The sequence below is a fragment of the Pagrus pagrus genome (assembly GCF_965226575.1).
Source record: "Pagrus pagrus genome assembly, chromosome: 20".
NCBI lineage: Eukaryota > Metazoa > Chordata > Actinopteri > Spariformes > Sparidae > Pagrus > Pagrus pagrus.
Window position 1 is genome coordinate 3,351,492 of NC_140207.1, and position 22,587 is coordinate 3,374,078.

The 22,587-nt window shown below is 38.2% G+C and overlaps 2 protein-coding genes across 2 annotated transcripts; one reads left to right on the forward strand and one right to left on the reverse strand.

Moving 5' to 3' along the window:
* Positions 1–1,087: 1,087 nt before the first annotated feature.
* emc9 (ER membrane protein complex subunit 9) lies at positions 1,088–5,577 on the forward strand. Its single transcript, XM_084340957.1, has 6 exons — positions 1,088–1,248; positions 1,527–1,729; positions 3,161–3,237; positions 3,351–3,420; positions 3,599–3,693; positions 4,406–5,577. Exons 2-6 carry the CDS (start codon positions 1,535–1,537, stop codon positions 4,584–4,586), a joined length of 618 nt encoding a protein of 205 aa, XP_084197083.1. The 5' UTR covers positions 1,088–1,248; positions 1,527–1,534; the 3' UTR covers positions 4,587–5,577.
* Positions 5,578–5,726: 149 nt separating this feature from the next.
* Positions 5,727–14,224, reverse strand: irf9 (interferon regulatory factor 9). The gene is made up of 10 exons (XM_084340956.1): positions 14,146–14,224; positions 13,652–13,721; positions 12,502–12,624; positions 12,210–12,390; positions 9,661–9,794; positions 9,115–9,232; positions 8,598–8,657; positions 8,028–8,417; positions 7,667–7,782; positions 5,727–6,763 (listed from the first exon to the last, which is right to left on the reverse strand). The coding sequence occupies exons 2-10, from the start codon at positions 13,706–13,708 to the stop codon at positions 6,626–6,628; spliced, it is 1,317 nt and encodes a 438-aa protein (XP_084197082.1). The 5' UTR covers positions 13,709–13,721; positions 14,146–14,224; the 3' UTR covers positions 5,727–6,625.
* Positions 14,225–22,587: the final 8,363 nt, after the last annotated feature.

The window sequence follows — 22,587 nt, forward strand, 5'->3', positions numbered from 1 at the left end:
CTTGAGACAAAATTGGGATGTAAACTTCACAGCACCCTCTGCTGGACATGGTGGTCAAAGTGTTTGCTGGGCTAAAATTTACACTATTCAAAATTGGTGAGGGATATTTTAATGTTTCACTTGAATTTTTGTATTGTGAATAGTTTTGGTCTAATGTGACACATTATTTGACTTATTGCACATGCATATATGCACCAATATCCTTATCTAATTTTGAGTAGTGTATAATGTAAATGTTTTGCCTTCAATTCCACTTAATTGCACTCTTTCAAAAGTCTAGAGATTTTTAGGTATGCATATTTGGGGGGCCCTTTTCACATCATTTAGACAGGTTTGAAATTGGTCTCATTGTCTCTGAATATATTATTATAATTCAAGGGGGAGAATTTAATTTTACAAAATGTGTTTGCACAACCAAGAAGAGTGTATGTCGGTGTATGGGTTGAAACAAAGCACAAATATAAATCAATTTAAAAAACTACAAAAAAGCAGGTATATGGAAGAGTAAAGGTTGTGATGGGGGTGTTTATATTTATTTTGTGACACTGGATATCTAATCTTATGAGGCAATGCCCCCTATAGGACACAAGGGAAATAGTATGTATGTACAGGTATATTGCCCTATCTAGTGAAAAAAAGTAAAAATTACAAAAACTCATCCAGGACCACAGAATGAAAGCCTGATAACAAGTGATGTTTTTTTTATGTTACATAATATTTACAACAGTTTTAGCTGTCTGTGTGTGACATACAACAGTGTGTTATAGACATATTGAATGAGCTGAGGTTGGAATTTAAAAGAAAAAAAAACATTTAAAAAACATAAAATGTATCAGCAGTTGCATGAGGGTTAATAAAATCACGAGAATTAAATATAATTCCCATTTTTATCTTTTTATTCTGTCCCAACACTCAACTGAGGTTGCGGAATACCTCCGCTCCGCTAGAGGGAGCACTGCTGTGGCGCATTGGCAGCTGAAAAAGACAGAAGAAGTGATTGGCACCTTGTTCCTCCAATTGGATTGCACACGATCTACGTCTCGGCCAATCAGATTATTACATTTAACGCTTCTGGGCGGGACCGGAAGTAACCATTCAGACGTTTACTTCTAGCTGCTCAGTGAAACAGTTAGCCGTCACAGATCCCTTGACATCATCTATAAACCCACATGAATATATTTATTTAAAAATCCGAAAGAAACATTTGTTTGTTTAGGCTTCGTTTAATACATCACATCCCTCTACACGGTAAGACTTTGCTTGGATTACTAGCATGCTAATGTAGTAACAGCAGTCGACTAGCTTGCTGATTGAGCTAAGCTAGCTAGCTACATCCAGTTAAAACCCAACCGTGAGGATGATTCCTGCGGGTTTGTGTTAAATTAAATGCTGAGCGTGATGACTGCTGGCTCTGCTATATTGTGGAAATCATTGTTGTGGTTCACATGTGTTGCTCGAGTACATTTAGCCTCCACTGTGGTGTGTTGAAGCCGGTTGTCAGAGCCTTTGTGTCTGTGTCCTCTCAGTGGTCATCATGGGCGAGGTGGAGCTGTCCTGTCGGGCTTATGTGAAGATGTACCTGCACTGCTGTCTGTTTCCGCGCTGCAGCATCAACGGGCTGCTGCTGTCGTCCAGCACGGCAGGGGACACGGTGTGTGTGACCGACTGTGTCCCGCTGCTTCACTCCCACCTGTCCCTGGCCCCCATCACTCAGCTGGCCCTCACACAGGTAGGACAGCCTCTGACAGGTGTGGTGCATGGTTCAGTATCCTGACAGGTGTGGTGCATGGTTCAGTGTCCTCACAGGCAAAGTGTGAACAACATGTCATTTCTGCAGACAGCTTGAATAAAACATCAGATTTTAAGCCCTCACGTGTTTGCTCGTCCCTCTATTTTGTGCCGTGCAATGAAGTTAAGACAAGTTTTTACCAATTGTGAAATCAATGAGAAGGAAACTGGGATGTCATGTTTTTTCTCAACAAAGTATATTTTCTGTGTTATCAGTGCTCTCTTGACCACACATTTAATTACAGCTGCAACATTTACAACTTGTTTGGTCTATAAACTGTCAGAAAATGGTGAAAATTGCAGATCAGTGTTTCCCAAAGCCCCAGATGATGTCCTCAAAGAGATATTCAGATTGTGTCATTGAGAAGTTTAATTAACAAACAAAATATTAACATTTAAGAAGTTCGAGTTAGAGAATTTTGACTTGTTCTTCTTTAAAAAATGACTAAACCAATTAATTGATCGTCAAAATAGTATATACCGGTTGGCTGATTGGCTGATTGGCAGACGTTGGCCTCTCACAGATGTATTGGTGTGAGCGTATATATTGTCCAGTATGAAAACTATTTTTTCAGACCAAACTAGAATGGCACTCCAACGAGCGCATACCTCCGCCATGGCCCAACAGTCCAGTTTAATTCAGTCAAGCCTCGTCCAGTATCAAACTCAAAAGCCCTGAATCTCTCTCAGGTTTAAACCACACACAACTCATCACCCGTAAATACATTTGATTTTTTTCATCAGGATCCATGAATCAGTCCCTGAGAAATGTAATGAAAATCAGCTCAGCTCTACATATAATATAATAAAATACAGTAACGCCTGTACCTACGTTTTTTAAGAGAAGGAAATGAACCCTTAATCTCAATCTCAAACATTTCATGTAACCCGGCTGGTCCAGTTTGAAACAGGTTTATGTGACGTTCATTGTAAGTTAGCTGAAGCATTTTACATCTGAATTTACTGTGAAACATTGTGAAACTGACATCAGGAGCTTCTGGCTGAGAAATGAGAAAAACTACCAAGACACGAGGGCTGAGAGGGTTCGATGGTTATGAAGATAAACTTCACTCAGTGGTGAAGCACAGTGAAGGAAACAGAGCTGGAAGATTTTACACATTGTACTTTATTTTTTCTAAGATTTCCGCTGTTTGTGTTTTTCTCCAGTCCAGAAAACTCACATAAATATCAGCCTAAATTCAAACTGACTACTTCACTGATATTCCTGCTTGTCCAGCTGCAGAGGAAGCTCTCCTGTCACGAGGAGAGTGATTTGTCTCCATGAGCAGAGATGATCTTTGCTCTCACCCGAGCAGATTTTGCATTAGATGTAAATGCTGTTGTGAAGTGACGGTCTGCTGTGTTGTTGCAGGTTGATGTTTGGTGTTCACAGACTCAGCAGAGGATAGTGGGATACTATCAGGCCAACGCCTGCGTGTTGGACAGTAGGTGAGTTCAGCACCCCCTTTGATTTCAGCTAATTTAACCTTTGAGATGTTGAAGATTTTGTCTGAAATGTTATAACGCAGCTGTTTAATCGATTTATCTTTCCACTTCGACAGCCCGACGCCGTGCGCACTGAAGATAGCCGATAAGATTTCTGAGCAGTTTGAAAATGCAGTTTTGTTAATGGTAAGAATAACTGCTGTCATTTGTTTCAACACCTTCCTCTTACCTGTCCTGTCTGTCTGTAGCCAGTGGTGAAACAAAACCAGTCAGTTTTAAGATGTTTCTTTTTCTCTTTTTATGTTTTATAAATCACTGCGATGTCTCATTTATTGAACATGTGTCTCTTTGTTTTGTGTCGCAGCTCGACGGCAGTAAGATGTCTCCAGACTATCGGGTTCCTCCCATCGTGATGTACGAGCGCAAAGATTCAAGATGGACGCTCAAAGACAAACACACGTAAGTGACAGCCGGCAGGTCGTGTTTCTCACAGATCAACGCCTCATTCTCAGAAAGAAAGATGTTAAAGAGCCTCGTAGAAATTTGCGGATTTTTAATTATACATTTCACACATTAGCAGACGCTGACACACATTTCCTGTTGAGCTCTGAGGTTGTTTTTACGGTGAAAACTCACTCTGGTGATTCAAAGTGAAACCACCTCAGTGTTGGTTAGTTTGAGTCATAATCATTCAGACCTTCACGCAGGCACAAACTTATATAACAGATGACTTTGTGTGTTTCCACCCAGCTCTTTTCAATGTTTGCGAAATAATAAAAAACCCTGAGTGGAAATGCCCAAAATGAGGCACCAAGAAATAAAAGAATAAGAAGAGTTATGTTTGTCTGCCTGCCTGTAATCTCCCCTCTACTTACCCAGGGTGGATCATAGAGACACCACAAGGTCCACGTGGACAAGTGTTGCTTCCTGATGCTGAAACAGGAGTTTAAACTTTGACTGACATTCAGAAAACAGTCAAAACCGAGCACAGTTGTCTCGAAAAGGTTAAAAACTGTCCCAAAAAAATATACCTGTATAAGATTAGTGCTCAGGGGAGAGGAACACATGACAGGAGGAGGTTTATTTTCATTATGCACCTCAAGAAACCTCAGTCTCTTCCCTGCGTCGACGCTGACCTCTCCCTTGTGTTATTTTTCCTCGCTGTGTTCAGGATCATGCTGCGACAGTGGGAGGAGACTCGGGCGATCGCCGGTCAGATGCTGGAGTCCGGCGATCATTCGCTACTGGTGGACTTCGACAGCCACTTGGACGACATTACAAAGGACTGGACCAATCAGAAACTTAACAACAAGATAGCAGAGCTCGCCTCGCCGGCCAACGGCAGCATGTAGTCCAGTCTGTGGCACCAGTTTGTACCCGGGTCCAGATTAACTGTGTTGTGTTGCATCACCACGTACACGACCACACAGAGTTCAGGTTCATTTTTAATGCTTTATTTGTTGTGACTGAACACAGACATGACGTAAAACATGCATAAATAACAAAATATTTACAGTCTCTCTCTGTAGTCTTCCACCCCCCCCCCCCCCACCCCCGTCAGTGTGCCTTTTGGTTCAGCCCAACACCCCCGCTGACTTAAAATGGAAAAGTCTCCTTAAAAACACCTTTTAACACTACTGCCAAGCACCTGTGGTTTATCTGGTCCTGTTGTGTCCCTTTGTTGCTGTATTACTGTTATTCCTATGTACATGACAAGCTCCAAGGGGTGGACAAAAAAACAGAAACACCTTTTTATAATACGAAAGTCCTGCGGTGAATACATCGAGTTGAAGCTGAAGGATGACGAATCATGATTGAGATTGAAAGCTGAATTAATCACGTTTCGGTTTCATACTAGAAACCAGAATTAACTGTAAAACAAAAGTAATAATTTAGCATTTATGAGCAGTACGTTAACATACATACACGTCATACAAATGCCTCTGACAGCCTCAAGAAAAACAAACATCCTGAGCTTCAGCAGACTGTATTTACTGCAAGACTTTTATATTGAAATGTTTCTTAGTTTGTTTTCCCCTTACACATCCTACACAGCTTATAAAATGTCTAAACAAGTGTAAATGTAAAAAACACTAATCCTCTCTTAGACGCAGCAGGTCGAGCTACACTCTGTACACTACTGTAAATTATTTTCTCACATAATAACCTAACAGATGATTTCTAACTGGAGCAGGAATGAAGGTTGTTCGGGAGTGTGAAGACGACCTTTAACACACGTTTGTAAATGCATCGATGTCTGTGTTTAACAACAGGAAGCTAACATGACAACTAATAGCTGATCAACAGGCGCTACATTAAAAAAAGACAACTGATAACAAATTACTGCGAGATACATCTTTGCTCACTACAGCTGCTCTACTGAACTACTTTTTGTTGCAGCTTCAAGAAGGAGGTTTAAATGTCGCTCAAGTATGAACACAACAGTGATGAGCTGCTCAGAGCGCTGGTTCCCGACCTGTCAGCCTCGCTTCATTAGAGTATTTCTGGAAAAAAACAAACCTAACTATCCAGTGACATACAAGATAAGTTCGTCTTTGCAGAGCGGACATGTTTTCGTCTGCTTCCCTTCTCGTTAATCTTCTCGACCACCTCGGATGTCACCTTGTGTCCCTTTCCTGAGGGTCCGACTCACAGGTTGGGAACCGCTGGCTTAGAGGAAAACAGACGTGCAGCCGTGAGCAGACAACTGAGTTCACGTCACATTTCTAGATCTCAAGAACGGAAGGAAGACGACGAGAGCTGCAACTGACGGGATCAGTTAATCATGAAGTCTATGAGATGTCGGAGTGAACAGAAAGTCTAACAGTCCAAAAGCTTAAAGATATTTGATTTACTGTCATATGTGACGAAGAAAAGTGCAAATCGAAGCTAAGAAAGTTTGGAGGGTTTTTTTTTTTTTATGTAGAAAAATGACAAACAATTGATTATCAAAAAAGTTGAACAGATCAATTCTGCTGATTGAAACATGGTTGCAGCTCTGAGGTCGACTTCTCTGTTTACATGTAGTGCTTCCAGTACGAACCGACTGATCTCTGCGAGCACCGTCCCAAAAAGCTCCGAGTCCATTTACAGGACAGAAAGAAACAAAAAAGTCCAATAGTAAAATTTTCTTTTTGATACTTTTCTCGAAGGTGCTTTAAGATTTGTTTTGTGCTACGAGGGCCGAGCGGCACGAGAAAATCGAATCAGTCAGGGGTTTTAATTTGTCACATTTCACTGTAAAAGTGTCACTTAGAGGGAAGTTTGGGACCAAACATGTCGCCCTATCGCTCAGCCCTGTATGCTTTTACTTTGTATAAATGGCTTTAAAGTGGGGATGTCTTATTTTGAAATGAAACCCCCCCCCCCCCTCTGACGTTGGACACGGTGCTCAGGCGGACCCACAGGGGACCAGGTTCAGAGTGATTTCTCCCAGTGGAGACTGACTGGCCAGAGTCTGGAGGATGGAGATGGACTCAAAGAGCGACTGAGCGCTCTGAACCTGCTGTTGCGCCCACGGCAAAGTGATCTGCAGAGGACAGAATAGACAAGAAGAGGTAACGGTGTTATTATTGGGAAACGTTTGTGTCGAGGATCCACGCTCACAGGTTTGGTGCTCAAGTTTCGTTTTTATTTCCACATTTGTTTTTTTAATCCTTGTTCACACTTGGTGTCTGGGCCGCATTTTTTAGCCGATGTTTGGGAACACGCCGTCTGTTTCAACAGATCAAACTCGCAACCACAATATCACCAGTCTCCCTTAACAGATTGCACAATTTTGAGAGTTGTTGAGGTGAAGAGAAACTTTGCCAAACAGCGACAGCAAATTCAACATCATCGGTGCTTTCCTGAAAATTCGGCATTAAATACAAAACACTAAATGTTCCTTTCCTTGTTGCAGCATGGCTGTACCAGCCTGTCTGCTTCTACACACTACTTCAACTGATTTACACAACAATTCATGAAACAAGGCAACATGTTATTGATGGTAAACATCTGAAATTTTACAAACACAGTAAAGACTAACCAATATAGACTGCCTCTATGACGTGGAAGGAGAAAGCCACCAGACTCCCTTTAAAAATCACTCTATTTAGTGAGTTGTTGAGTTAGGAGAGACTTTATAAACTTTGCGAAACGCTGTCTCTGACAGATTCTTAATTATTTGGGCCTTCTTGTAAATTCGGCAAATGTTCTACATTAACTTCCTTATTTCTTTGTGCAGAAAACATTGTGTTTTCCCGGTGATGTATGTGTTTATTTGCATATAGGGCGGGGAAGTGAGATCAGGGGAGGAGGTCACTTGAGACTGATGTGAACTGACCAGAGTTAATGTCACATTTCATTAAGTCAAATTAACTTTATATAGAATAGTTCAAACTGCAGCTGAAAGCAGATGATCAAACAGATTGATCCGTGTCAACACACTCACCTGAACGATAATGAGTTTTCCAGCCGGGTCTTCAGTGTTGCTCAGCTCTTCTCCGAAACACAGAGTGACGCCGCACTGAGGAGGCTCGCCGCCGTTTGTACGGAAGAAGTCCAGTTCTGATGAGGACGGGAAAGAAAAGGAGATGAATACTTCTAATATCTTAAAAATGGTCCATGATCGTTCATACACCAAATTCAATTCATAAAATAACGAGGTTTAAGGTTGAAATAACTCGAGTCCATCAAAGAGAAAAACCTCAGCCATTAAAGGATCATTCAGCTCATTTAATCACAATAAGGCTAACGAATGATGTCCAGGTGGAGGTGGAGCTCAAACCTCCGTCAGCTCCTCCCTGACTCACGTTGTTTGAAGGCTTCTTTACTGAAGAGCAGCACCGGCTCCGTGTTCCTCTCCATCTTGTGCAGCCCCGGTGCCGTCGTGTGCGGCCCCGTCCAGAACACCCGCCCTTGGCAGTACCGCCTGCCGTAGACTCCCTGCGGCGTGGAGGTCAGCGCCACCCCTTTCTCCATGAAGGGCAGCAGGGTGAACAGGGCCTGCAGCTCCTGGCCGGCCGGCAGCGTGGAGGGCGGCTCCGGCAGCGGGATGCGAGGAAACCTGCCCTTCAGGGTGGCTGAGGTCGGCGGGGCGACGGAGGACGGCAGGTACGTTATCCTGATGTCGGCGCCCTGGATCTGACGTTGAAGGACTTCCTGTCCTAAATAATGAACCACCACGCTGAAGGAGTCCTGGACTGAAGAAACACAAAGGGAAGGATTGTTAATAGATGCTTTAACTTTCAAAATAAAAGCTAAATTAAGGCAAATTGTAGTTAAAAAAGCCGATGCTGACAACACGTTTCCAAAAATCTAAAACATAATCACAGCTTTTTGTACAAAAACCTGCAGAGCTGTGATGTTTTTCAGTTTATTACCTCCTGAGGGAGCCGGGACGCTCTCCTCGATCCGAACGTCCAGTGTGATCTCATCGACAACTGCAGAGAGAAAAACAAATCATGATGGATCAGCTGGTTGAATCAGATGTGAGCAGCCAGCCTTTAATCACTGACATGACATCATGCTCTGGAGAAACCAGGTTACTCTGAGGAATGAGGTCACGTTTACATGTAGTAACCTGGTTATTGTGTGCAGCAGCAGGTCAGTAATCACATTTCTCCTCCTAATTTGGAAGCATTACTCATTTTGCCTGTAGTTACGAGGCAATGAGGTTTCCCGTTTCGTAGAGGGCGGCGGCGGTTCCTCCGAATGTGAGTCTTCTTCATGAAAACTATGACTAATAATGTCATACATTCTGTTTTTCCATGACTAAGAGGATACAAATCTGAAGTCATTAAACGCCAGAAGTGTCGAGTTCCCAGCTTAAGTTGTATCGATCGACCCAGTAATTGGTGTCCGGTGTCGTCAGCTGTAGAATAAATCCGTTGAACTCACCGTCAGCCTGCGTGGTGGTGGTGCTGAACTGATCCAGCTCTTCTGTCGGGGCGGGGACGATGCTCTGCAGCAGAACCTCTCCGACAACACTCTGAGCATCACAGAGGCTTTTATCTGCCTGAAACATGAAGAGCAAAGATTTATTTAGATACCTGAGTAAATGTACTTAGTTACTCTCCACACTGGATTTGGGACACAGCTCAAGTATTCTCAGACACTAGAGGAAACGCCTTTTGCCATGCGTTGCTGGCGTTAGTGAGTAAAATGCCAGCTGAACTTTCCCCTTTAAACACCCCGACCTCTTCGGCTTGCAGCAGCCAACCAGTCAGGACGGACCGCAACAGCCGGAGAGGGCTGTTTGTTTACTGGGGAAACTACGAGTCACAATCCAGTGATAGTGCACCGCTGTTACACAGAAACATAAATCAAGCTTTCGGCCAATCAGAATCAGATTTTCTCTGTTTAAGCTGAAAAAACAAGACAAAAAAGACCGATTATGTTGTCCCCCCCGCCCAACCCCTCTCCATCCCATAATAATTAACTCACCTGCTGTGATGTGACCTCCTCTGTCTTTATCTTCTTCACCTGGCAGACATCGTCGCTGTCTGAATCGCTGCTCTGCCTCCTTTTCGACCTCTTGGTGGCTTTTCCTCGGCACTTCTTCTCAGGAACCACCACACCTGAACACACGGCATCAGTACAAGGACCAGGTTACACATCAGATCAATCAATCAATCAATGAGTAATGAAAGTCACGAGGATATCACTGATTAATTATTCTTATTTGCACGCTCTGACTGTCTGAGCCAGATAAAAGCAGCTGCTGTCTCGTCTCAGTTCCTGGGTTGACGTTGGCTGAACTTTCTGGTGTGGGTATCTGCTCACTGCCGCGCTGACTCGGCAAAAACAGCGACAGCTCACTCGATCTGCGGTTGTCTTTTTTAGTCCTGTGGTTTTTTGACTAATCATCTTTTGTTCAGAGGGTGAAACTCCACCCAGAAATTCAACTCTTCAACTCAACCAGCTGTGCAGGAGGGTTTTACTGGGACTCGTTTAAAATGAGATGAAGATTTAACACCAGAAAAACTAAAGAAGGAAGAAAACGGCATCAAATGAACATCAGCCTCCGTCAGATCTGCACTTTGATCTTTTCCCACCGCGTCACTGTGTACATACTGTCATGCAGTGAGGCTCGGCTATTTGTATAGAGGCTTCAAACACATGTAAAGTACCTTATGTAGGTCCTGAACACGCAAACACAGCAGGTTTAACAGCACAGCAGAGAGGAGTTAAAGTCCTGTAATAAATAATTACTCATTGAGGAACTGAATCGATCATTTCAATGAGACGTGCAGGAACAACAACAGAAACGTGTCATCAGATGTAGAGACCAGAGAGCAAACAGCAGAGCTCGTAAATACGGGTCAGCTGATAGCAGCAGGTCGACGACACGTCTGCAGACACTTCAGCTGATGTTTCCTATGACTTAATCTGAAGCACTGAAATCACTCGGGACACAGGAGTACATAATCATCACGGTTTATTTCACAGCACTGTCGACTGCAGTTCTTCTTAAATGTACAAAAATAGACGGGGAGTGTCGGGGTGGAAAGTTTATTCTAATACAAACAGGAGACGTTTCTAAAGTCGCATTGTGTAACGTGTGAATCAGTGTTTTGTGCTGATGTTTGCCGCCGAACAGGGTGTGAAGCTGAAAAATACCGAGCCTGCAGATATTAATCATGACTCATTTCCCCCCCGAGGACCAAAAATCAAACTGTAAATTCAAAACTGTCCTCTCCGTCCGCTTCATGTCTTATCGGGTCAAGTTGGCGACGTTAATATATCGACGCTCGGAGGTTAAAATGGCGGCGTGTCGTGTTGTTTTACAAAACTCTGTTTATTGCTGCAAATATTTAGTCAACGCCGAGCTGGGAAACATCGATATTATATCACCGTCATCAGATTTTACACATCGTTATATTGTGATGAGACGTAAGTGTTTTCCTGCATTAACGGCTGCATCACTCGCCTTTACACATTTAGTCATTAACTCCACATTACTGACGATTATTGATCAAACATCAATATTTTGTGAAAGTACCAACAATCATCCCAATAATATTGTCACAATATCGATATCGAGTCCCACGATTTCAGTCCTTCAGTCGGCATTCATTAACTGCTTTTAATAAAAATGTAAAAATATGGAGATAAATATATAAATATATTTCAGCTCTTTAATGACAAACGAAGAAAATGTGTTTTATTCTATTATTATTTTATTTCTTTTATTCTTATTTTATCTGCCATGTCTTTTTCTACCGAAAAATAAATGATTTTATTCTAATTACTTCTTACAAGTCTTGTTTTTATGCTTGTGGAGACATCTCGTGTTATTTTTTGACATAATTCTTATCGCAAATTAATGAATCTAAAACACAGAAACAGAATTTTTGACTGTTTTTGAAGTTTGTGTCATGAAATGCTCATTTTTAAAAACATTTTATTGAGACTGGAGTCAGTTGAAAATAAAATATAAATGAGATTATTGTTATATTGTTTCATATTTTGATATTAAACTAAAAATGTCACAACCTGAATTTGGGCAGTTGTTTTATTTAAAGGAGCTTTTTTATGTCGGACAAGAAACAACATCATTTTTAATAAACTCTGCGTCAGTCAAACTCAACATCGAGGCTGTTTTTATAACCACACGTTACGTTTTAATCGTCCTGCTGCTGCTGATAGACTTATCAGAGTGTGTCAGCCCGCCTGTGGTGACCCACTGACTGATAGGATATTACAAAAAAAAAAGCAACTGCCGCTCGTTATTCATGTCGGATTAAGAAGAAATAAATTATAATGAATGATTTTTGAGTTAAAAGTTATAGCGACAGGCGACCAACAGGCACCGTTACCTTGAGGAAAATCAGGATTTCTCTGGTTTGAACGTTGTTGAAAGACTTGGGATGATGTAAGTACACGAGTCGACTAAATATACAACAAAGGTCGAGTCGTTTCTAGACACTTTTGTGCAGAAATCTTACAAAACATATCTTTAATTCAACCCAGAGTGTGTGAGATCGTCTCACCTTGCTCGTTGAAGGGGACCAGGCGGTACACCTTGTAGGGCTCGGAGATGTCCAGCTGCGCTCGCTCCATCACCTCCGTAAACTCCGGACTCTTGTTGAGGGCGCAGCGCAGACGCGTCTTCCAGGACGCCGGGTTGTCCTGACCGCCGTCCGTCAGCTTCCCTTTGAACTCGGCCCACGCCTGCAGAGGACAGAGGTCCAGGTTCAGTTCAGTTCTGTGCTGTTTCTAGAGATTCTTGGCTATTTGGACGTTTGTCTTTCGAGGAGTTACGTGAGCTAGTTCAGAACCGACCTTGAAAATGGCGGCGTCTTCGTCCTTACGGAAGTCCTGTTTCCCGGCGTGTTTCCACGGGATGCGGAACATAGTTTTGGCATCGTCGTCCCAGACCAGACCGGGGTACTTCCCACTGCTGACCTGCAACAGCCGAAGACACACAACTCGGTTTAATTACCTAAAATTAAGACTGATCTACTAACCCGAGATTTAAAATACACTCACTACATTTATCTTATAACTTTCTCTGGTGTTTGCATATGAAACAGCTGCAAGTGAAGCTGAAACCAGTCGGAAGTTAATCAGTGAAAAGAATATTTAAGAAGTCTTTCTCGTGTAAAAACCTTTAATTGTTCCAGCTTCACTAATGTGATGATTTGCTGATTGACCCTCACATCTGAGAAACATTTCTGCTTACATCATCCAGTATGTAACAGAGTAATCCATTACAAGCTGTAACGTGTAACTTTCCTGAACCCAATAAAAAACAGGCTCAATAGGTGTCAAACAAAGATAGAAAACCTTGAAGATATTAGTTTTTGAACATGAACGATCCTTTCTTTGGGTAAAAAAATGGTTTCTTGTTGTTAACTTTACTGTAAACATGTTTCAAATGCAGTACTTTTACTTGTAACTGAGTACTTTTACTCTAGCAAATGATCAGAATCAACCTCCATCATGGAATCGATACCAAATGAGCAGCTTTGTGAGTAATGAAGTATCAATACCTAATTTCAAACCATCACATTGAACCTATGGACTGTTTAGCATCATCTAGTATGTAACAGAGTAATCTATTACAAGATGTAACTTGCGAATTTCCTGAGCCCAATGAAAAACAGGCTCAATAGGTGTCGCACTAAGATAGAAACGCTTGAAAATACTCGTTTTTGAACATGAACTTTGGGTACAAAAATGATTTCTTTGCTGTAAACATGTTTCAAATGCAGTACTTTTACTTGTAACCGAGTACTTTTACTTAAGTAGATGGCCTGAATCAACCTCTATCACTGATGCAAGGTTTGTTTGTCCAACATCCCCTGAGGCCATCTCTGTTTCTCTCTGTTTCCCTTTCCTTCTCCCCCTCCCTTCCTCCCTCCCTCTCTCTCTGCCCCACACACACTTTAAACACACACACACACACACACACACACACACACACACACACCTGTTCGACGATCCAGGAGCGCAGTCTGCGTGTGGAGCGCATTTTCCCTCCTGCCATGGCTGTTTACAAACTGACAACAACAAAACAGAGACACAAACAAACAAACAATAAACAAATCAGACGCATGTCACCACAGGCCCCTCCCCTGGCGCTTTAACAACAATATCCTCATTATAAACAATAAAAAAAAAATAAAAAAAACATATTACGAAGAAAATCCGCGTGAAAATGTTTAAACATCGACTTGTTTTTCGTGCAGATTTTGTTGTAAGACTCGTGTGAACAGTTTGAGATCGCTCCGAGACATTAACAACAGCTCACACGCTCAAAAAACCACTACATTTCTAAAATCACCCCTTTTTTAAACGGAGTCTGGTTGAGGAGCAGAACTCTAACGCGGCGCCTGCTCTCACCTGTTACGCTGATATTTATAGATATATCGAATATAGACGCAAAGGTGTTGAATTAAGGAAGTTGATTTAAGTTTCGTTTACCTCGGTTGCGTTTCCTCCGCGGTGCGTGCAGACTGACGGTGTCTGCTCTCCGGCTCTGCGGTGCGGGACTGCTGCCTCCTCACAGACGCTCCTTTTCCCCGAAATCACGTGACTTTACAGAAACGGTGCGTGTGCGGGCCGCCAGGGGGCGACAACGGACACACATCAAATATATATATAAACAGACCCAAAACACCTCTTTACCTCCTCATTCAGGTGTCTTCACCCACATTAAATCATTGTTATTACATATTAATATAGTTTAAGTAGTCAGGGTTGGTTTTAACTCTTTATTTTATAGTGTTACATTTAAACTTGTGATGTATGTTGAGTCATCTGTTTCATGTCATTGTGCTGTAACTTTTCAGGACATTGCATAAGAGATTTTATGTTGAAATAAATGTTCAGATTTGAGGGATTTTAAAGTCACTCTTACAAGGGTTATTAACCTGAAAATACATGTGAATGAATCCAAACTTACATTCAGTCTATCAAATAAATATCTTGTATCTTGTATTATTATTGTTGTCAAAAAAGACAATAAAAATAAGAAATGTTCTTGTAGTCTTTTTGGTAACACTACTGCAATGAGCATTTTAAGTTTCTCTCTGAGTTTCTTTTGTTTTTTATAGGGTGGTAGTCAGCTGTGTATTAAATAATCACATTGTGGTGGTTTCATGTAATAAAAAAGTCCTGAAATACTTTTTTGCTCAAGTTTTTTTTTTTTTTTCTGGGATTTTAGTCGGTTGTTTTTGTGTAATAAAAACGTCCTGAAATACTTTTTTGCTTAAGTTTCTTTTTTTCTGGGATTTTAGTTGGTTGTTTTTGTGTAATAAAAACGTCCTGAAATACTTTATTGCTTAAGTTTTTGTTTTGTTTTTTTTCTTGGATGTTAGTCAGCTGTTTCTGTGTAATTAAAACGTCCTGAAATACTTTTTTGCTTAAGTTTTTTTTTTTGGGGGGGATTTTAGTCGGCTGTTTTAGTGTACTAAAACCTCCTGAAATACTTTTTTGCTTAATTTTTTATTTATTTTTTTTCTGGGATTTTAGTCGGCTGTTTTCATGTAATAAAAACCTCCTGAAATACTTTATTGCTTAAGCTTTTTTTTTTTTCTGGGATTTTAGTCGGCTGTTTTAGTGTACTAAAACCTCCTGAAATACTTTATTGCTTAAGCTTTTTTTTTTTCTGGGATGTTAGTCGGCTGTTTTTGTGTACTAAAACCTCCTGAAATACTTTATTGCTTAAGCTTTTTTTTTTTTCTGGGATTTTAGTCGGCTGTTTTAGTGTACTAAAACCTCCTGAAATACTTTATTGCTTAAGCTTTTTTTTTTTCTGGGATTTTAGTCGGCTGTTTTTGTGTACTAAAACCTCCTGAAATACTTTATTGCTTAAGCTTTTTTTTTTTTCTGGGATTTTAGTCGGCTGTTTTAGTGTACTAAAACCTCCTGAAATACTTTATTGCTTAAGTTTGTTTTTTTTTCTGGGATGTTAGTCGGCTGTTTTAGTGTAATAAAACCTCCTGAAATACTTTATTGCTTCAGTCTTTTTTTTTCTGGGACTTTAGTCGGCTGTTTTAGTGTACTAAAACCTCCTGAAATACTTTATTGCTTAAGTTTGTTTTTTTTTCTGGGATTTTAGTCGGCTGTTTTAGTGTACTAAAACCTCCTGAAATACTTTATTGCTTAAGTTTTGTTTTTTTTCTGGGATGTTAGTCGGCTGTTTTAGTGTACTAAAACCTCCTGAAATACTTTTTTGCTTCATTTTTTATTTATTTTTTTTCTGGGATGTTAGTCGGCTGTTTTAGTGTACTAAAACCTCCTGAAATACTTTATTGCTTCATTTTTTATTTATTTTTTTTCTGGGATGTTAGTCGGCTGTTTTAGTGTACTAAAACCTCCTGAAATACTTTATTGCTTAAGTTTTTTTTTTTTTCTGGGATTTTAGTCGGCTGCTTTAGTGTACTAAAACCTCCTGAAATACTTTATTGCTTCAGTCTTTTTTTTTCTGGGACTTTAGTCGGCTGTTTTAGTGTACTAAAACCTCCTGAAATACTTTTTTGCTTCAGTCTTTTTTTTTTTCTGGGATTTTAGTCGGCTGTTTTAGTGTACTAAAACCTCCTGAAATACTTTTTTGCTTCAGTCTTTTTTTTTTTCTGGGATTTTAGTCGGCTGTTTTAGTGTACTAAAACCTCCTGAAATACTTTTTTGCTTCAGTCTTTTTTTTTTTCTGGGATTTTAGTCGGCTGTTTTAGTGTACTAAAACCTCCTGAAATACTTTTTTGCTTCAGTCTTTTTTTTTTCTGGGATTTTAGTCGGCTGTTTTAGTGTACTAAAACCTCCTGAAATACTTTATTGCTTAAGTTTGTTTTTTTTTCTGGGATTTTAGTCGGCTGTTTTAGTGTACTAAAACCTCCTGAAATACTTTATTGCTTAAGTTTTTTTTTTTTTCTGGGATTTTAGTCGGCTGCTTTAGTGTACTAAAACCTCCTGAAATACTTTATTGCTTCAGTCTTTTTTTTTCTGGGACTTTAGTCGGCTGTTTTAGTGTACTAAAACCTCCTGAAATACTTTTTTGCTTCAGTCTTTTTTTTTTTCTGGGATTTTAGTCGGCTGTTTTAGTGTACTAAAACCTCCTGAAATACTTTATTGCTTAAGTTTTGTTTTTGTTTTTTTCTGGGATGTTAGTCGGCTGTTTTAGTGTACTAAAACCTCCTGAAATACTTTTTTGCTTCAGTCTTTTTTTTTTCTGGGATTTTAGTCGGCTGTTTTAGTGTACTAAAACCTCCTGAAATACTTTATTGCTTAAGTTTTGTTTTTTTTCTGGGATGTTAGTCGGCTGTTTTAGTGTACTAAAACCTCCTGAAATACTTTTTTGCTTAATTTTTTTTTTTTTTTTTTTCTGGGATGTTAGTCGGCTGTTTTAGTGTACTAAAACCTCCTGAAATACTTTTTTTCTTCAGTCTTTTTTTTTTTCTGGGATGTTAGTCGGCTGTTTTAGTGTACTAAAACCTCCTGAAATACTTTATTGCTTAAGTTTTTTTTTTTTTCTGGGATTTTAGTCGGCTGTTTTAGTGTACTAAAACCTCCTGAAATACTTTTTTTTTCTGGGATTTTAGTCGGCTGTTTTAGTGTACTAAAACCTCCTGAAATACTTTATTGCTTAAGTTTGTTTTTTTTTCTGGGATGTTAGTCGGCTGTTTTAGTGTACTAAAACCTCCTGAAATACTTTATTGCTTAATTCTTTTTTTTTTTTTTTTTCTCTGGGATGTTGGTCGGCTTTTTTAGTGTACTAAAACCTCCTGAAATACTTTTTTGCTTCAGTCTTTTTTTTTCTGGGACTTTAGTCGGCTGTTTTAGTGTACTAAAACCTCCTGAAATACTTTATTGCTTAAGTTTTTTTTTTTTTTTGTTCTCTGGGATGTCAGTCGGCTGTTTTAGTGTACTAAAACCTCCTGAAATACTTCTTTGCTTCAGTCTTTTTTTTTTTCTGGGATTTTAGTCGGCTGTTTTAGTGTACTAAAACCTCCTGAAATACTTTATTGCTTAAGTTTTTTTTTTTTTCTGGGATTTTAGTCGGCTGTTTTAGTGTACTAAAACCTCCTGAAATACTTTTTTGCTTCAGTTTTTTTTTTTTTCTGGGATTTTAGTCGGCTGTTTTAGTGTACTAAAACCTCCTGAAATACTTTTTTGCTTAATTTTTTTTTTTTTCTGTGATTTTAGTCGGCTGTTTTAGTGTACTAAAACCTCCTGAAATACTTTTTTGCTTCAGTCTTTTTTTTTTTCTGGGATTTTAGTCGGCTGTTTTAGTGTAATAAAACCTCCTGAAATACTTTATTGCTTAAGTTTTTTTTTTTTTTTGTTCTCTGGGATTTTAGTCGGCTGTTTTAGTGTACTAAAACCTCCTGAAATACTTTTATTTTCTGGGATTTTAGTCGGCTGTTTTAGTGTACTAAAACCTCCTGAAATACTTTATTGCTTAAGTTTTTTTTTTTTTCTGGGATTTTAGTTGGCTGTTTTAGTGTACTAAAACCTCCTGAAATACTTTTTTGCTTAATTTTTTTTTTTTTCTGGGATTTTAGTCGGCTGTTTTAGTGTACTAAAACCTCCTGAAATACTTTTTTGCTTAATTTTTTTTTTTTTCTGGGATTTTAGTCGGCTGTTTTAGTGTACTAAAACCTCCTGAAATACTTTATTGCTTAAGTTTTTTTTTTTTTCTGGGATGTTAGTCGGCTGTTTTAGTGTACTAAAACCTCCTGAAATACTTTTTTGCTTCAGTCTTTTTTTTTTTCTGGGATGTTAGTCGGCTGTTTTAGTGTACTAAAACCTCCTGAAATACTTTTTTGCTTCAGTCTTTTTTTTTTTCTGGGATTTTAGTCGGCTGTTTTTGTGTAATAAAACCTCCTGAAATACTTTATTGCTTACGTTTTTTTTTTTTTCTATGGGATGTCAGTCGGCTGTTTTTGTGTACTAAAACCTCCTGAAATACTTTATTGCTTAAGTTTTGTTTTTTTTCTGGGATGTTAGTCGGCTGTTTTAGTGTACTAAAACCTCCTGAAATACTTTTTTGCTTCAGTCTTTTTTTTTTTCTGGGATTTTAGTCGGCTGTTTTAGTGTACTAAAACCTCCTGAAATACTTTTTTGCTTCAGTCTTTTTTTTTTTCTGGGATGTTAGTCGGCTGTTTTAGTGTACTAAAACCTCCTGAAATACTTTTTTGCTTCATTTTTTTTTTTTTTTTTTTTTCTGAGATGTTAGTCGGCTGTTTTAGTGTACTAAAACCTCCTGAAATACTTCTTTGCTTCAGTCTTTTTTTTTTTCTGGGATTTTAGTCGGCTGTTTTAGTGTACTAAAACCTCCTGAAATACTTTATTGCTTAAGTTTTTTTTTTTTTCTGGGATTTTAGTCGGCTGTTTTTGTGTACTAAAACCTCCTGAAATACTTTTTTGCTTCAGTTTTTTTTTTTTTCTGGGATTTTAGTCGGCTGTTTTTGTGTACTAAAACGTCCTGAAATACTTTTTTGCTTAATTTTTTTTTTTTTCTGGGATTTTAGTCGGCTGTTTTAGTGTACTAAAACCTCCTGAAATACTTTTTTGCTTCAGTCTTTTTTTTTTTCTGGGATTTTAGTCGGCTGTTTTAGTGTAATAAAACCTCCTGAAATACTTTATTGCTTAAGTTTTTTTTTTTTTTTGTTCTCTGGGATTTTAGTCGGCTGTTTTAGTGTACTAAAACCTCCTGAAATACTTTTATTTTCTGGGATTTTAGTCGGCTGTTTTAGTGTACTAAAACCTCCTGAAATACTTTATTGCTTAAGTTTTTTTTTTTTTCTGAGATGTTAGTCGGCTGTTTTAGTGTACTAAAACCTCCTGAAATACTTCTTTGCTTCAGTCTTTTTTTTTTTCTGGGATTTTAGTCGGCTGTTTTAGTGTACTAAAACCTCCTGAAATACTTTATTGCTTAAGTTTTTTTTTTTTTCTGGGATTTTAGTCGGCTGTTTTTGTGTACTAAAACCTCCTGAAATACTTTTTTGCTTCAGTTTTTTTTTTTTTCTGGGATTTTAGTCGGCTGTTTTAGTGTACTAAAACCTCCTGAAATACTTTTTTGCTTAATTTTTTTTTTTTTCTGGGATTTTAGTCGGCTGTTTTAGTGTACTAAAACCTCCTGAAATACTTTTTTGCTTCAGTCTTTTTTTTTTTCTGGGATTTTAGTCGGCTGTTTTAGTGTAATAAAACCTCCTGAAATACTTTATTGCTTAAGTTTTTTTTTTTTTTTGTTCTCTGGGATTTTAGTCGGCTGTTTTAGTGTACTAAAACCTCCTGAAATACTTTTATTTTCTGGGATTTTAGTCGGCTGTTTTAGTGTACTAAAACCTCCTGAAATACTTTATTGCTTAAGTTTTTTTTTTTTTCTGGGATTTTAGTTGGCTGTTTTAGTGTACTAAAACCTCCTGAAATACTTTTTTGCTTAATTTTTTTTTTTTTCTGGGATTTTAGTCGGCTGTTTTAGTGTACTAAAACCTCCTGAAATACTTTTTTGCTTAATTTTTTTTTTTTTCTGGGATTTTAGTCGGCTGTTTTAGTGTACTAAAACCTCCTGAAATACTTTATTGCTTAAGTTTTTTTTTTTTTCTGGGATGTTAGTCGGCTGTTTTAGTGTACTAAAACCTCCTGAAATACTTTTTTGCTTAAGTCTTTTTTTTTCTGGGACTTTAGTCGGCTGTTTTAGTGTACTAAAACCTCCTGAAATACTTTTTTGCTTCAGTCTTTTTTTTTTTCTGGGATTTTAGTCGGCTGTTTTTGTGTAATAAAACCTCCTGAAATACTTTATTGCTTACGTTTTTTTTTTTTTCTATGGGATGTCAGTCGGCTGTTTTTGTGTACTAAAACCTCCTGAAATACTTTATTGCTTAAGTTTTGTTTTTTTTCTGGGATGTTAGTCGGCTGTTTTAGTGTACTAAAACCTCCTGAAATACTTTTTTGCTTCAGTCTTTTTTTTTTTCTGGGATTTTAGTCGGCTGTTTTAGTGTACTAAAACCTCCTGAAATACTTTTTTGCTTCAGTCTTTTTTTTTTTCTGGGATGTTAGTCGGCTGTTTTAGTGTACTAAAACCTCCTGAAATACTTTTTTGCTTCATTTTTTTTTTTTTTTTTTTTTCTGAGATGTTAGTCGGCTGTTTTAGTGTACTAAAACCTCCTGAAATACTTCTTTGCTTCAGTCTTTTTTTTTTTCTGGGATTTTAGTCGGCTGTTTTAGTGTACTAAAACCTCCTGAAATACTTTATTGCTTAAGTTTTTTTTTTTTTCTGGGATTTTAGTCGGCTGTTTTTGTGTACTAAAACCTCCTGAAATACTTTTTTGCTTCAGTTTTTTTTTTTTTCTGGGATTTTAGTCGGCTGTTTTTGTGTACTAAAACCTCCTGAAATACTTTTTTGCTTAATTTTTTTTTTTTTCTGGGATTTTAGTCGGCTGTTTTAGTGTACTAAAACCTCCTGAAATACTTTTTTGCTTCAGTCTTTTTTTTTTTCTGGGATTTTAGTCGGCTGTTTTAGTGTAATAAAACCTCCTGAAATACTTTATTGCTTAAGTTTTTTTTTTTTTTTGTTCTCTGGGATTTTAGTCGGCTGTTTTAGTGTACTAAAACCTCCTGAAATACTTTTATTTTCTGGGATTTTAGTCGGCTGTTTTAGTGTACTAAAACCTCCTGAAATACTTTATTGCTTAAGTTTTTTTTTTTTTCTGGGATTTTAGTTGGCTGTTTTAGTGTACTAAAACCTCCTGAAATACTTTATTGCTTAAGTTTTTTTTTTTTTCTGGGATGTTAGTCGGCTGTTTTAGTGTACTAAAACCTCCTGAAATACTTTTTTGCTTAAGTCTTTTTTTTTCTGGGATTTTAGTCGGCTGTTTTAGTGTACTAAAACCTCCTGAAATACTTTTTTGCTTCAGTCTTTTTTTTTTTCTGGGATTTTAGTCGGCTGTTTTTGTGTAATAAAACCTCCTGAAATACTTTATTGCTTACGTTTTTTTTTTTTTCTATGGGATGTCAGTCGGCTGTTTTTGTGTACTAAAACCTCCTGAAATACTTTATTGCTTAAGTTTTGTTTTTTTTCTGGGATGTTAGTCGGCTGTTTTAGTGTACTAAAACCTCCTGAAATACTTTTTTGCTTCAGTCTTTTTTTTTTTCTGGGATTTTAGTCGGCTGTTTTAGTGTACTAAAACCTCCTGAAATACTTTTTTGCTTCAGTCTTTTTTTTTTTCTGGGATGTTAGTCGGCTGTTTTAGTGTACTAAAACCTCCTGAAATACTTTATTGCTTAAGTTTTGTTTTTTTCTGGGATTTTAGTCTGCTGTTTTCGTGTACTAAAACCTCCTGAAATACTTTATTGCTTAAGTTTTTGTTTTTTTCTGGGATTTTAGTCGGCTGTTTTTGTGTAATTAAAACCTCCTGAAATACTTTATTGCTTAAGTTTTGTTTTTTTCTGGGATTTTAGTCGGCTGTTTTAGTGTACTAAAACCTCCTGAAATACTTTATTGCTTAAGTTTTGTTTTTTTCTGGGATGTTAGTCGGCTGTTTTCGTGTACTAAAACCTCCTGAAATACTTTATTGCTTCAGTCTTTTTTTTTCTGGGATTTTAGTCGGCTGTTTTAGTGTACTAAAACCTCCTGAAATACTTTTTTGCTTCAGTCTTTTTTTTTTCTGGGATTTTAGTCGGCTGTTTTAGTGTACTAAAACCTCCTGAAATACTTTTTTGCTTAAGTTATTTATTATTATTTTTTTCTGGGATTTTAGTCGGCTGTTTTTGTGTAATAAAAACCTCCTGAAATACTTTTTTGCTTAAGTTTTTTTTTTTTTTTTTCTGGGATGTTAGTCGGCTGTTTTAGTGTACTAAAACCTCCTGAAATACTTTTTTGCTTCAGTCTCTTTTTTTTTTCTGGGATGTTAGTCGGCTGTT

Coding starts and splice junctions, on each gene's coding strand:
- irf9 (XM_084340956.1), bottom strand. CDS start 13,708: ATGGCAGGAGGGAAAATGCGCTCCACACGCAGACTGCGCTCCTGGATC. Junction 9,233..9,660: donor AGGAGGTCACATCACAGCAG/GTGAGTTAATTA, acceptor TTCATGTTTCAG/GCAGATAAAAGCCTCTGTGA. Junction 7,783..8,027: donor TAAAGAAGCCTTCAAACAAC/GTGAGTCAGGGA, acceptor CGTCCTCATCAG/AACTGGACTTCTTCCGTACA.
- emc9 (XM_084340957.1), top strand. CDS start 1,535: ATGGGCGAGGTGGAGCTGTCCTGTCGGGCTTATGTGAAGATGTACCTG. Junction 1,730..3,160: donor CTCAGCTGGCCCTCACACAG/GTAGGACAGCCT, acceptor GTGTTGTTGCAG/GTTGATGTTTGGTGTTCACA. Junction 3,421..3,598: donor AAAATGCAGTTTTGTTAATG/GTAAGAATAACT, acceptor TTTGTGTCGCAG/CTCGACGGCAGTAAGATGTC.